The sequence below is a fragment of the Chlorocebus sabaeus genome, chromosome 13, assembly GCF_047675955.1.
Source record: "Chlorocebus sabaeus isolate Y175 chromosome 13, mChlSab1.0.hap1, whole genome shotgun sequence".
Taxonomy (NCBI): Eukaryota; Metazoa; Chordata; class Mammalia; order Primates; family Cercopithecidae; genus Chlorocebus; species Chlorocebus sabaeus.
In genome coordinates, this window is record NC_132916.1 from 88,724,712 (window position 1) to 88,739,888 (window position 15,177).

Genomic DNA, 15,177 nt, shown 5'->3' on the forward strand with positions numbered 1-15,177 from the left:
AGGGGAGGTTTCAGTGAGCAGAGATCGCACCTCTGCACTCCAGCTTGGCGACAGAGCAAGACTCTGTCTCAAAACATAAATAAATAAATAAATAAACAAACAAATAAATAGAATAAAAGAAAATAAACTACATTCTCTTTTGGATTTTGGATTGCGTATATGGATATATGGAATAATTCCAAGGGGTGTGAATATGAAGAGCAACCAGAGAGAACCTGAGCTGAAACTCACATGGTTTGTGGATGTGGATACCACAATGTGACGAAAAGAGCTCTGAGACGTGGGTTTCATCTAGTTTCTTTCTATACTTTTCATGCTGGCTCTGAGTCCTAAAGCAGGTCACTCTCTGTGGTTATGTTTTCTCATCTCTAAAATGAAGGAATGAAGGTGTTGAATTTCATGCTATCTAAAACATTTCCAACTGTAAAATTCTCTTTCTAAGCTATTCCCATTCCAGCAGGAAATCATTTTGTTTTCATTTCTACGTATCTTTAATTTTAGATGATCGCATGCCTAGAAATGGTTCCATAAAAGGATAAAGTACTTTAAATCACTCTCTCTCTCATCTGTTTTTTTGTGTACATAGAAAATGTCTGTTATCAGTGATTTCTGGGGTTGGGAAAGTGATTTTTTAATTTTCTCTCTACTGCTGTGCTATTAGATTTTTTTAATAATAGCATACATTTATTAAAAATATGAAAATGAAAACCATGCCCTTTTACTTTCTGGATTTCCAAGAATAGGACATATGAAGTGAAGTTAAATTAAGCTCATCAAAGATAAATTAACTTAAATTGTTATTTTGTTCATTGAATTTTTGTAGGTAGTTTTTGATAAAATGTTGGAAAATCATTTAAAGAGATGAAACATACCCTCATTGTTCCAGCTTCTTTGTGTAGATGATAGCAAGGTTTTATACAAAGGAATATTCAATGAACTGTGTGTATATGAGTGACTTTGGATTTTTTCCAGTTTCAGTTCTCTTTCAATACATATTGAAAACAGCAGAGACCCAGGAATTCTTATCTAAGTTATGTGCCAAAACAAATGATCAGGTTACACCTGTTTGGCTTACACTACCTTGGAAACCACTGGGCTTAAAGCACTAGTTTGCTTTCAGGGAAACAATATAATCAACTCATGCTTTTTTAAATCAAATGAGTAACTGACTGGATCTCTTATTAATCTCCACATCTGTGTCAAGAGGTAAGTTAAGCTTATTTTTCTTACGATAGATTTTGTCTATTTAAAGGGAAAATTGCATTTCTTGTAATTGGGTAGTCATTACTTCTTTTTAAAAAGTTTCAGTGACAGAAGTTATCCAAATTATTGCAAATCTCATCATACTGCCGTTCAGTTTTGTGCCGCATCACATGTGCTCTTTCTGGATAAGCTGCCACGAAGTAAGGTTGCCTATGTAGAACGTGTGGTTGATTCTAAAGCTTTCAGAGAGTGTAGCCAAGAAAGAATGCCAGACCTGAGCAAAAAGTGTGAGGGCTGATGTGAATGAGCAGGACGAGGGGGCACAGAAGAGCAGTCCAGGACCCTCTAGGGACATTTTCTGTGTGGATGGAGGGCAACTTTAGCACTGTTTCTAATAGGCGATTCTCTAAAAATGACAATGCTTATACAGGAAATTTAAAAACCTTGCAAGTGGTGTGTATGCACATATGTCGGCCTGTGTGGGTACTGTTCTTCCTACTAGCAGGCTTCATTCCTGCTGTACATCTACCCATCGTGCTTCATTTATTTGGCTTTCTCTTGAGCATTCCCATTATGTGTTGTTTCTCATAGGCTGAAATAATTAAAGTTCTGATACTTGGTTCCAGTATGATTTTAAGTACTATGTAAATGTTTTATGCAAAGGGCCAGATAGTAAATATTTTAGGTTTTGAGGGCCATCCTGTCTCTGTCGCAACTGCTCCACACTGCAGTTCTAGCATGAAAGCAGCCATCAACAACAGTAAACATTTAGGCATGGCTGAGTCTCAAAGAGTGTTATTTACAAAACAGGTGGTGGACTGGATTGGGCCTGAGTGCTGTGTAGTTTGCAGAATGCTCATAAATATGAGTGCAGAAATGCTGACATCCTCTGGCAGTCCTGAAATATGAGCTGGTCATTCTGCTTTTTTGCTTTTCTGTTTGTTTTTTAAAAGCTTAGGAATATGAACGTACATATAAACTTCTTGTAGACACTTGAGAATATAACAACAAACCCTCAGGGGACCACAGATTGGGAAACAATGTTTTAGGGATTTTCCAAATAGGCCATCTTCAAAAATAGAAATGCCTCGTTCAAACAGGGAATTCGAGTTTGCTAGTGTCAGCAGGCACAACAGGACTCAGAGATGGAAAGATGCCTGTGGAAGGAAATAGTTTTCTTCAGGGGTTAGATGATTTGTATGCAAGGCAGAACAGAGTTATGAATGGACCAGAGAATCCAGCACTCAGGGGAGAGCAGAGACTAGCCATGCAGAACTAGGGTTCTTCTACTGCTGGATTTGCTACTGACTTATTGGGAGTGTTGGATGAGTCTCCTACCTCTCTGAGTTTTTCAGTTTTTCCATCACTGAATTGAAGGTTGTACCATACATCCTGCTCACTACTGAAGATGGAGGTAAGCATTGGATGAGATGCTGTGAAATGCTGCAGAAATGGTCAAGTGCCCAAGGGTGAGCATTATTGTTACTAAGAGGTGAAAGGAGCTGGGTATGAAGGCTGATGGATTTTTCAGGGAGTGTCGCTGGCGTCTGCAAGGCAATTGGAAATCCAGTGCTCCTCAAACACAAGTTTCAAACCAGCACTTTTGGGGAATGACGAAGGAGCTCTCTGGCTCCCAGCAGTGCAAGGGCTTTTTGGACAGTATTTATGCAGGTAGCCTTGCCTGTCTTCCTCCCAGAGGCCAGCTTGACATTGCCTGAACCTCGCAGGAAGTAAAGCCTCCAGTGTTGGGCGAGAAGTTGCTGGTGTGGCAAAGCTCATACTGCAATAAAAGAAGAACAAGTGGGTTGCTCAACAGGGGTCTCAACAGTGTCATCACAATCAGAACTGGCACTCAGTTCCAAAAGTTCAGGAAGTCAGGCATATTGTTTACTCAGAGTTCAATCTATTCTAAGAGATTCATCCACATAAGCCAAGCCCAGGGACCTGATTTATAAAATGCATCTCCAGCAACTGGAACTCTTGTGTCTAATTTCAGGAGGACTTCCTTGCACAGCATAAACCATTTCAGCAAGAAAAAAATTATTACTCAGAAGGCTGCTTGGTAAATTGGCATAATGAGAATCAATTATTATGTGTAGTATCTGAAATTCAACATTTCCTGTGCATTCTACACTTTTATTTGCTTCATCTGGCAACTCTAGTTCCTTCTCTTAAATAACATGTGGTCTGTAAAGACGTTAACCACAAAACAAGTACATGATTACAACTTACAAGTGGCATGAAGGAAAAAAGCCAACATAATGAACAAGAATACCAAGGAAGACCTAATTTAGATTAGTGGGGTCAGGGAAAGCCACTCTGACTCAGGTTAAGGGGACCAGAGTATTGTAGGAAGGAGGAACAGAATGGATGTACTGTGTAAAGGAGAAACCAAAAGAAGGAAAGCGTGTCTGGAATTCAGTATCCTTTGGAGATATGCAAGACAAGGTTGGAGATGCAGGCATGGGCACAACTACACAGGCTTTTGTTGTCCAGATAAGAGTTTGGCCTTTTTCCCCCTACCCTCAACACAACAGAAAACCATGGTATGGCAGAGAAATGAGAATACACAGTCTCCATTTTAAAAATTAATCTGAATGGATAATGGGTTGGAGGGGCAAGAATGAGAAAACGAGTGACAGCTAGAAAGCTGCTATGGTGTCTAGGCAGGAGATGAAGGTGGCTTGGATTAGAGTGGTGCAAGTGCAGATGAAAAGAGTGAAAAGTTTTGCTATGTATTTCAAAGGTAAAAACTTTGGCCTTGAATGTAGATTAGATGTGGGGTTTGAGGCAGAGAGAAGGATGAAGAATGACTTCCAAGTTTCTGGCTTCGATACTTGGGTGGATGGTGGTGCAATTTACTGAGGCAGAGAACACTGAGAAGGATCATTGCTTTGGCTGGGAGGCAGAAAGTGAAGAAAGTACTGGCAAGATTTCACTTCTGAATATTTTAAGTTTATGAGATGACATCCTAGTGGAGATGACAAGAAGGCAGCTGAAAGTCAGAGATGAGAGGTCTGCACTGGAGATACATGATTTGGGAACATTGACATATATGTAGAGGCAAGAAAGATTTAAAAGGATTCACTATATGATTTTTCTACATGGTAATTTTCCAGATGTCTGTTAATTGGCTTGCTTTGTAAACATTATTCTATAAACAACTTTCTCCAATTGTTACAAGAACCAAATCTATACGTATGAAAGAGTTACAGGTCTCTGATTTCATAGTGTTTCTTATTAGGTTTTCTTCAGATTTAATTTTTATATTCTTATTGTAAAGGATAAGAATGCCATTGTCTTTCCATCAGCAAAATATCTGAAAATAGGGGCCAGGCACGGTGGCTCATGCCTGTAATCCCAGCACTTTGGGAGGCTGAGGTGGGCAGATTACAAGGTCAGTAGTTCGAGACCAGCCTGACCAATATGGTGAAACTGCGTCTCTACTAGAAATATAAAAATTAGCCAGCCATGATGGCAGGCACCTGTAATCCCAGCTACTCGGGAGGCTGAGGCAGGAGAATCGCTTGAACCCAGGAGGCGGAGGTTGCAGTGAGCTGAGATTGCACCACTGCACTGTAGCCTGGGCAACAGAGCGAGACTCCATTTGAAAAAAATTTTTTTTAAATAGGATGGACATTTATCAGATAAGTCATAATTATGACATTTGATGCCATCATCCTCTGATTCTATTCAAAGATCAGTCACTTTTTTTTGTTGCCTTTCTTTTAGCAACACAGTATCTTACCTTCCTCCCACCTCTAAAATGCCCAACAAGGTACTTTCAAATATTCAGTAAGATTATATAAATATCCTTTTGAGTAATATGGACAAATGCCCAGTGATACATGTCATGGGGAAACATAATATTTTTTTCCTTTTTAATCTTTGGGGCTTTGTTTTAATAATTCATAAAGACATTAACCTTTCCAGTAGGCTTAAGAATCCTTTTTATTTAATACAATTTTGTTTGTGTCCTGAAAACAAGGACATTGAAGTATTTATTCCCTGCTGAATAGGGCATTGTGTACACGTAGCTTTGTTTTCCCTGAAAATACCTCTTAGCCTTCATGTGCCTTCTCAGGGCTCTGGAATGTGGGCTTGCTCTATATTGCTTCCTCTGTAAGAGAACATGTATTATGCTCCCAACATGCATGCTGTTGGAACATCTCAGTTTTCTTAACTCCCTGTTTCCCCTCACATCACCATTTCCATGATTCTCTTTTGGCTGAGTCTATGCAGAAAACAAGTAGTATTAATTATTGTAATAGGAAACAGGAGCTGAAAAGGCAAAGCTTTCACCTGAGAAATTATAAAGTAAATTAGTGGCAGGCCTGGAGCTCTAGCCCATATCTACTGGTTATGGTAGAAAGTTTAAAAAGTGGCTCTCGACTGGGAAGATTTTGTCTCCTCTCTCCAGGGAACATTTGGAAATATATGGAGACATTTTTGGTTGTCACAAATGGTAGGGGAGCTGGTTTCTAGCTGCTAGGGGCCAGAGATGCTGCTAAACTTCCTACAATGCACAGGACAGCTGCTGAAACAAATAATTAATCAACCCAAAATGTGTACGGTGCGAATGTTGAGAAACCTTGCTGTCAGATAATGGAAATTAGACTTGAGCCCTGCTCTGCATCTTACTTTGTGACCTCGAGAAAGTGGCTTCATTTCTGAGTCTGCCTTTTCATTTGCAAGAACAAAACCACCACCATCATAAGGCAAACAAAGACAAAAAACAAAACAAAACAAAAAACTACCTTTCGGAGTGGTTTTGAGAGATCAATTCAAAAGCACAGAACAGAGTTCTGAGCATATCATGGACCCAACAAACAATGAATCAGGCCCATCCCACGGAGTTCAATGATAAGATGGAAACAGTCAGTGCCAGAAAGCAAATGTCACTGAAATGAAAAAGAAGGCTCTTCAGATCCTTGTTAGCTTTTATTGGAAAAAGAGCAAGAGATGCAAAGAAGTTTAAGAGAATTAAATAGCATCGAGGATGTACTAGAAGGTGAGGGGAGGAGATGATGAGACTGGAAATAGAACCTAGTGGCAGAGTTGTAGGAGTGATGAGATTTCAGCAGTGACCTGGAGATGGATTTGAGATGCATTTAGGAGGAATCTGAAGAACTTTGTGGACAATTAAAAAAGGGTTATGAGAGAGGAGTCTAGGATGAATATGAGATTTCTGATGGGTGCTTTGATGTTGGTGATGCCATTCAATAAGAATGAAATCGAAGGGCAAGGAAAAGAACAAATTCAGTTGTAGATGTATCAAGTTCAGAATTCTTGTGGGACATTTAGATGATCACCACGAGGCGGGGAACTATGGAGGTTTAGGGAGAGTCAGGAAGGTGAAAGCAGAAGTCGAATCCATGGGGATGAGTGAAATTTTCTAGGGAGAGCATGAAGAGTAAGAAAAGAGCAAAGGACAGAATTCTTAAGAGCTGGACAACAAAAACGAAGATGAAAGAATCAGGAGGAGTGAAACAAGAAGAGAGGGTAGAGTGGTGTAGAACTCAAGTCTGAAGAAGTTTCAGGAACACAAGTGCAGGCAACAGTGTCAAATGTCACAGGAAAATTACATAAAATTCAAGTGTCCACAAGATTTGGCAGTTGCGTGACGGTGCTAACTTTAGCATAAATGTTAAGTACAATGATGAGCAGAAAACCTAGACTCAATGAGTTGAGGAGTAAGTAACAGTTGAGGAAGTAGAAATGAGGGATAAAGAAAGAAAGACTGTCAGTAAGATAAGCTATGAAGATTCTCCCTCTCCCCCACTAAAAATGGACACTTAAGCATATTTGTAGGCTGAGAGGAAGGAGACCAGGGAGATTGAAGACCACAGAATACAAAACAGGGAAAACTGACAGATCAAGAATGGGATATAGAGTGTGAATGATTATTTTGGGGCAAGAAGAGGGAGACTCTCCCTCCAAACTGGGTAAAGAAGGTAAATTGGGTGTGAATATGTCAGTCTGGAGGGTGAGGGAGAGGAAGTTTGTATTGGAGAGCTTTACTTTTCATTATCAAATTGGTGGCAAGCTGAGCTGCTGATATGGGATATGCGAAACAAGAGGAAGTAGGAGCAGGTAATAAACCTCAAGGATTGGGAGGGGCATTAACGAATTAGAGAAAGTGAGTAGAGACTACAGCGTCAACAATCTGGCATGTGAAGGACATCTCAAGATACCAGGATCACCTTGATATTCATATCTAATTATCTTCATATCAGTAACATGACCCATCCATCTTTAGAGGGAAGCAATAAACTAGAAAGATTTTGCCAACCACAGAATTGTTTGCAAATGGGGTAGTGGGCAGTGGGGTAGATGACCAACCAAATCTCAAATTAAAGTGGACATGGGATTAATTATGTCCATGGACCAGTTGTATCATCTCCTTATATGTAAGCATATCCTTCGGGATTCCTGGAGAGCCCTAAACCACCAGAGTTGTTGTAATGCAGAAATTGTAATTTATCTTACATAATCCCTCAAATAGTAGAAATGATCTGTAGAATAGAAGTAAATGAATCCTGATGAAATTGTTTTATTTTGCAGAGTCTTGCCTTCTTTTGAGCCTAAGTCATGAGTTGGATGTTCCTCAGAGATCTCCTGAGTGGAGTAAATAAATACTCCACTGGGATTGGACGGATTTGGCTGGCTGTCATGTTTGCCTTCCGTTTGCTGGTCTACATGGTGGCAGCAGAGCATGTGTGGAAAGATGAGCAGAAAGAGTTTGAGTGCAACAGTAGACAGCCCGGTTGTGAAAATGTGTGTTTTGATGACTTCTTCCCCATTTCCCAAGTCAGACTTTGGGCCTTACAACTGATCATGGTCTCCACACCTTCGCTTCTGGTGGTTTTACATGTAGCCTATCGTGAGAGTAGAGAGAAAAGGCACAGAAAGAAACTCTATGTCAGCCTAGGTACAATGGATGGTGGTCTATGGTACACTTATCTTATCAGCCTCATTGTTAAAACCGGTTTTGAAATTGGCTTCCTTGTTCTATTTTATAAGCTATATGATGGCTTTAGTGTTCCCTACCTTATAAAGTGTGATTTGAAGCCTTGTCCCAACACTGTGGACTGCTTCATCTCTAGACCCACTGAGAAGACGATCTTCATCCTCTTCTTGGTCATCACCTCATGCTTGTGTATTGTGTTGAATTTCATTGAACTGAGTTTTCTGGTTCTCAAGTGCTTTATTAAGTGCTGTCTCCAAAAATATTCAAAAAAACCCAATTCCTCAGTGTGTGAGTGCCACAGCCTCAGACATGTTGAATGTGGTAGGAGAGGGACCCTACTCCAGAATCATCATTCACACTTGGCCATAAACATACTCCCACCACCTGAAGCAAAGCTACTTGGTGACACACAAGAGGGTTACACAAAGAAAACCTGCATCCCTCCTCAGCAAGGCCTAAGCTGAGTTGGAAGACAAAGCATGTCAGCCTTAGTATCATTTGGGAGGATTTTTTTTTACATTGTCAAAATGCTTTCGGTTATGAGCACTAGACAGAGGTCTCATTGTTTTGTTGTAGGGTTCGCCAGTATGTGGATAACATTAGTTGTTTTAGAATAGGTAATTGCAAATTAGTCTGAAGAAATCTAACAGGATTCTTTTAAGAGCTTAGATTTTTCAAGAAAAAACAAAAAAAGAAACCCTGTGTCAGTTTTCTGTTTTTTCTAACTATCTCATTACAATTTGTGCACAATGAACTGGAAAACATAAAAAGTGACACTTTAGACAAATGTGATGGCCTTCGAGCTGAAATGAAGGAACTGGCAATCTTTCCAAAGTGGCAGCCAAGGCCCCACTCCCTGTCCTACTCAATCTCTGTAGGGAAAAACTGTGGGATAGGACATTAGCCAGATGGAGACACACAGAGGAACATTCAACAGGAAGATCTCCAGGCCTTTTTCCTGGGATCCTTGGATGTAAGAGGACTAGAGGAGAGGGAGGAAAGCTATCATTTCAGTGGTCTTCAAATTAAGTACAAATATTACTGGGAGGTATCCCACTTAAGCCTGAACCAGCAGATGTTCAAAAGGGTCACTCTAGAGTCAGAAAGGCAGGTCCCCCAGAAGGCAACACATTGATAGGAAATGGAGGCCACAGAAAAAGAATGTGCCCACTTGACAATTACTTAAGATTTCTATTTAACCAAAAGAACATTGAAATACTTTGTAAATATTCATATTGTTGAACCTTTCGTAATCAGGAATTCCCTATGTACTATATAGTATGTATGTCCCAGTTTGCCTATAATTTAGTAGTATATCTCCCTCTAGAACAAACAGTAAAATGTGTACTACGTTGTTACAGTGGTGCAAAAATGTTTAAAAAGTTTATCACCTGTTTTGAAGACTAGAACTTTCTTTACTTTTATTTTTCTAGAAATTCACAGATACATTCTCTTTGGATTTAATACTCTAACATATATACACTTCTTCAGAATAAAAATAAAGGTATTTCACAATGCTCTTTGGCTGTCATTGGTATCTTTGCTAGACTATAGTGGGTATGATTACTCTGTGAAATAAAACATGTTCTGACAACTTTAGAACAGGATTTGCAACACTGCTTGGTAAAGATAGCTCAGAAATTCTTCTTCTCCCTTGGGAATTTAACAGAAAATCAGGGCATAAAAATGTAATTTTAACTAAAAACCAATTATGTCTTCCATGCCTTGCCCTCTTTAGAATATAATCTCATTACAAGTCATACGCAATGAGGGTTATTTGGGTGATTACGTGGTCTACAGACTATGTCAGCAGCAGTGGTCATTATCTCTATCTTAAAGACTGTGTTCTAGACAATGGAGAGAAAGGTGAAATTTGTGGTTTACTCCTTTTTGCAATTTATAAGACAGATCACTGCTGGACTTGAGCTTACAACCATGTACTTTATCATTGAACACGAAAACATCTACCCTGCACGAATGCAGGTAATTATGAATTTTGTGTGTGTATGTGTGACAATAATAGGTGGTTAAAAGAAATTTAAGGTTTTTGAGACCCTGATCGTGGCACAAAATCTAGAAAACAGGGTTTCAGAATGCAGAACTGGAATGGAAACAAGGGATTTTGTCAGTCTGAGGATGAGTTTGATGCCAAAAATGTTTTGGGGGAGCTCAGTCTCTTCATACCAGTTATGGCAAGTTCTGCCTAAGCAAAAAAGTCCAACTGCTTGGCCATATATTCTTTGCATTTCCACTTTGTATAGAAAAGAAACTGAAAGGTAATGTGAGCAAGGGTAATGGCAGCGTAGATGTTTAAATAGGAAGGTGAGTGATTTTTGTTCCCTGAGTCTTGCTGGTAGTACCTTAATTTACAAGTAAGTTTCCTATGAGAACATTCTGATGACTTTCTTGGGGTCAGTGAGGACCCAAAGTATTTGATTGAAATTGGCAGTTAATTTGTATCATATTTATTGTTTCTCTTGTTGGTAAATTAATATTTATTGAGCACCTGGGAGCAAGAGACTGTGCTATGTACCTCCCAAGATTTAATGCATAATTCCTGCTCAAGAAAATGTCCACTTCTGTTAAGGGTCATGGAGGATGGAGTATCTTACACCTGTGTCTTGGTCTCATTGGCCCACCTCAACTGTTTCACCCTGAAACCTTCTGGTGCCCATAGAGCAGACAGTAACCTTGGAGATGAGGAAAAAGCAGTCACTTTTCTTCAGGGATATGCAACTAGTACAGGCAGACTGAGCAATCAACCATAGGTCTTCCCAGATCACTAAACAGAGGTCTCCCTAATTTCATTTAAGCCACTCCCAGCTTGCAGTGATTATTCTGACTGCTCCGCACTTGTCCCATACTCTTTCTAGTTACAGACCTTGTTCCTGGCCACAGGAGTTCTCAATAGAGCTGGCAGGAAATGTTTTCAAGCACTTGTACAAAAGAATGCCCAGAGCTCTAAGTGGTTGTGGTTCCAGTCTTCCCAATGGAATGAAGCCAATCTAAAAACAGGACTGTGAAGATGAGAGAGGAGGGGGAAAAAGGCAAAGACTTGAGGATGTTTGAATTCCTCAATACCATTGTCCCTGAGCCTGGCTCTACTCCTAACCTTTCTGTGGTTAGTCACATGAAAGATAAATTCCTTTTTCCTTAAGCTGGTTCAAGTTGGATTTCTGTGTCTTGTAACTGAGAGTCCCAATAAAGCCACATTCTTCATAAATTTATTTCCTGTATAATACAAAATTTTAATAATTTAAAAGCCTATAGTACCCTGCCTCTCCTTATTCTAGCTCATATCCCATCACATACATGTAATGCTTTTCTTAAATACTGATGCTATTTATTCCTAGTTTGTTTGTATATTTAACACTGCACAGAGCACAAAAGTGAGGAGCACTTCATAGCTCTTTAAAATACTAATTAGAGGGCAAGTGCAGTGGCTCATGCCTGTATTTCCAGCACTTTGGGAGGCCAAGGCAGGAGGATCCCTTGAGCTTCGGAATTCAAACTTGAGGTGGGCTATGATCGTGCCACTTACTGCATCCAGCCTGGGTGACAGAGCAAGACCTCGTTTTTTGTTTTTTGTTTTTTTTTTTTTTTGAGATGAAGTCTTGCTTTCTCCCCTAGAGTGGAGTGCAGTGGTATGATCTTGGCTCACTGCAACCTCCGTCTCCCAGGTTCAAGTGATTCTCCTGCCTTAGCCTCCCGAATAGCTAGGATTATAGGCACCCACCAACATACCCAGCTTTTTTATTTTAAGTAGAGACGGGGTTTGCCATGTTGGCCAGGCTGGTATCGAACTCCTGATCCACCTGCCTCAGCCTCCCAAAGTACTGGGATTACAGGCCTGAGCCACCATGCCTGGACAAGACCCTGTATTAAACAAAACAAAAACTAATGAGGAAAGAAAGAAGCAGTGGTGGAGCACGTAGAGGCAAAACATGTCAGAATTCAATTCAATTTTTATGACAAAAGCCCAAGGAAGTTGTTCTAGGTCTAGAAATACCTGCCAGAAGCACTTTCTGTAATATAAATCGGGCTTTTTTTTCACAAAGCAAATCTTCCTTTGGCTGTAAAAGGTATTGGTGACCGTGAGGAGCTCTGAGAATTTTCCACAGACCCATCTTGTTTCCCCAGTGTTAGACAGTCTAACAACTTTCTGAGATGTTTATCTTTTAAAAATTCTATAATGTTCCCAAATATTGTTTGAAAGCAAAGTAAAATGAGTTCTCGATTTTACTGACATAGGTCAATATTCCCATCTATTTAAAGGTGAAGTATCAAATCCTTCCCCGGCTACAAAGAATTTTTAATTTTTTTTTCTATTAAAAAGGAAAAATGGGCTGGGCGCAGTGGCTCACGCTTGTAATTCCAGCACTCTGGGGAGCTGAGGCGGGCAGATCACGAGGTCAGGCGATTGAGACCATCCTGGCTAACACAGTGAAACCCTGTCTCTACTAAAAATACAAAAAATTAGCAGGGCGAGGTGTCGGGCGCCTGTAGTCCCAGCTACTCAGGAGGCTGAGGCAGGAGAATGGCGTGAACCCAGGAGGCGGAGCTTGCAGTGAGCGAAGATTGCGCCACTGCACTCCAGCCTGGGCGACAGAGCAAGAAAAAAAAAAGGAAAATGTTGTTCAGAAGAAATATGTAATTTCTGTTAATACTTTATCTCAAAAAACCTTCAGATAGTAATGCCTCTTGTCAAAGTAAAGAGAGAATGGTTGTTGTGTAGAATTGGGGATGAATCAATCACAGGACATTGAAAAAGTGGACTTGATTCCTCTTCTTTTGGAAAAGGTCACCATTAAACTCTGTGCTGTGGATTGGGGCCAGAGCAGACAAATATTAAGCAATACAACTACCATATTGTTGGTATAAAAATGTTAACGAAATAGATAAGTAATCTCCTGTGATTAAAAGAGGTATTAATCACTAGGTTAGCCAAGAGTTTTCATTCATGTTTATCTCAAAGAAAAGTGCAGTAACTTGAGATCTGACTTTCTGTGGAAGATAAGCAAACCTGATAAACCAATCCTCTTAGAGATTGCTCCTAATTACATTAATTTGATATTTAAAATTAATGACTGTGACTACGACCGACTTTGTCTTATTCATCTCTTTATACCCCTATATCCCCATAGGTTAGGTTCCTTTGTGCTTAGGAACTCAAAAGTTTCTTGGAAAAAAACGTTGTGTTCCTCTTCCCTCTCCACTTAACCCTGATTTTGTTGGGGATGTCAATGTGCCCAGCTAAAAAGGTATATTTTAAAGTCTCCTCTGCATGTAGAGGTAGCTGTGTGACTATCTTCTTGTCAAAGCAACAGGGTGCTTTGGGGAAAGTTGCGTAAAAAGTGTGCTGACCTAGTTTGCACGCATCTTTTTCCCCACGCCCACCCCTTCCTGCCCGAAACATCATAGCTTAATGTTGCCGAGAACATCTTTCTGCCATGAGGTGACTCTGAGGATGGATGTGAGACCTTCTGAAGAAGACAGGCAGGCTTCTGGGCCACTGATGCCATTATGAAATTGCCTTATCAGCCTCGAACTGCCTATTCTCCGAGTACTGTCTGCTTGTTATTATGTGAGAGACAACTTAACTCCTACCCGATGTAAGTCACTGACTCGTTAATTTTTTACTTACTGCTCCAAACAGTTCCAGAGTACATTCACATTAGTGACTAGGATGACACAGAAGGCATGCCTGTATCAACTGAAGACAAAAGAAATGCCTAGTATTTGAAACATTTAAAAAATTGAATTTAAACATTTAAAACTGACACTTATAAAACCTCAGCAGGGGAGAATTTTGTGCAGAATTTAAGTCAGGTGAAATGGAACAAGCAATCATTCTGCACCAAGATTTAAGATTTTAATATGAGACCGAGATATTAGTTCACAACTTAAATACCTTGGAATTTTAGCTGTCCACCACCTTAACATGAGCAAAGTATAGTATGAGACTTTTTTTTAAAGTTCATTTATACCTGTATTAACAAACGTTTGTGTCCAGACTATAGTGAATTATTTTCCCAATGCTTCAAAGACAAATAGCTTATTTTGTGTTTCAAAGTTGTAGAACCAGGACCAATGGCTGAAAATAAAAGATTTTTAACTAATATTGGAAAGTTGTATTAATTTGAACTGCCTCAATAAAATGGTTGCCAAATAAAGTGGTGAGATTCCCTAACACTGAACAAGGTGTTCAATAATATTTCTGGATTATATAGACGGTATAGCTAGATGATCTCCAAATTTCTTTTAAACTCTTCAAGATCCTATGGTTCTAGTAACTAAATATTGGGCAATGGCAAAATAAGACTTTGTATTGGCGGTATCACTATACAAACCTGAGTCCACAGAAAGATCTCTGATGAACAGAATCATCTTTAAAAAACAAATTTCACGTGTAATGAAATTTGTCATTACAATAGACAATTTAGGTAGTCCCAAAGAACTGGTTATAATAGGATTCATCTTTAAAATCATGGCTTTATAGTTAGTAACTGTGAGGTACTTAATATTTTGTGTAATTTAATTCTTTTCTCCACCTTGAGAAATTGTAAGGCTTGGATCAAATATTTCATCAGAGAGCAAAATGTGATGTAAAGTGAGGATAAGTGAAATACATATCTCACAGGGCCACTGTACAGATTATGACTCATGCCAAGCATGGCATGTAGAGATTATTTTAAAATGTTAGGTATTGTAATTAACAATATGTGGCTTTATCATATCACTTATCTCTATGTTATTTGCTTATATATTTGTTATCTCCCTCTAAATGGTGAGCATTTTGAATGCAAGGAAGAACTGTGTCCTTCATCATTTTACCTTCAGGGGTTAACCCACAGTAATTGCTCAAAAACAATGAACACATTTCTGAATTTTTCAGCATAACTGTGTTGTATGAAGTAAAAAAAAAATCACAATATTCTGGAATTGGAAGAAATCCTAAAAATACTTACAAATCAGACTACAACCTAGAGTGATACAGTGACTTG

The 15,177-nt window shown here is 39.4% G+C and overlaps 1 protein-coding gene across 1 annotated transcript; it reads left to right on the plus strand.

Annotated features, from left to right (window-relative positions):
• The first annotated feature begins 983 nt into the window (after positions 1-983).
• On the plus strand, positions 984-9,721 carry GJB7 (gap junction protein beta 7). Its single transcript, XM_008006536.3, has 2 exons — positions 984-1,206; positions 7,768-9,721. Exon 2 carries the CDS (start codon positions 7,795-7,797, stop codon positions 8,635-8,637), a length of 843 nt encoding a protein of 280 aa, XP_008004727.3. The 5' UTR covers positions 984-1,206; positions 7,768-7,794; the 3' UTR covers positions 8,638-9,721.
• The last annotated feature ends 5,456 nt before the right edge of the window (positions 9,722-15,177 follow it).

What these genes read in the sequence shown, in the direction of transcription:
- GJB7 (XM_008006536.3), top strand. Translation starts at nt 7,795, where the DNA reads ATGAGTTGGATGTTCCTCAGAGATCTCCTGAGTGGAGTAAATAAATAC.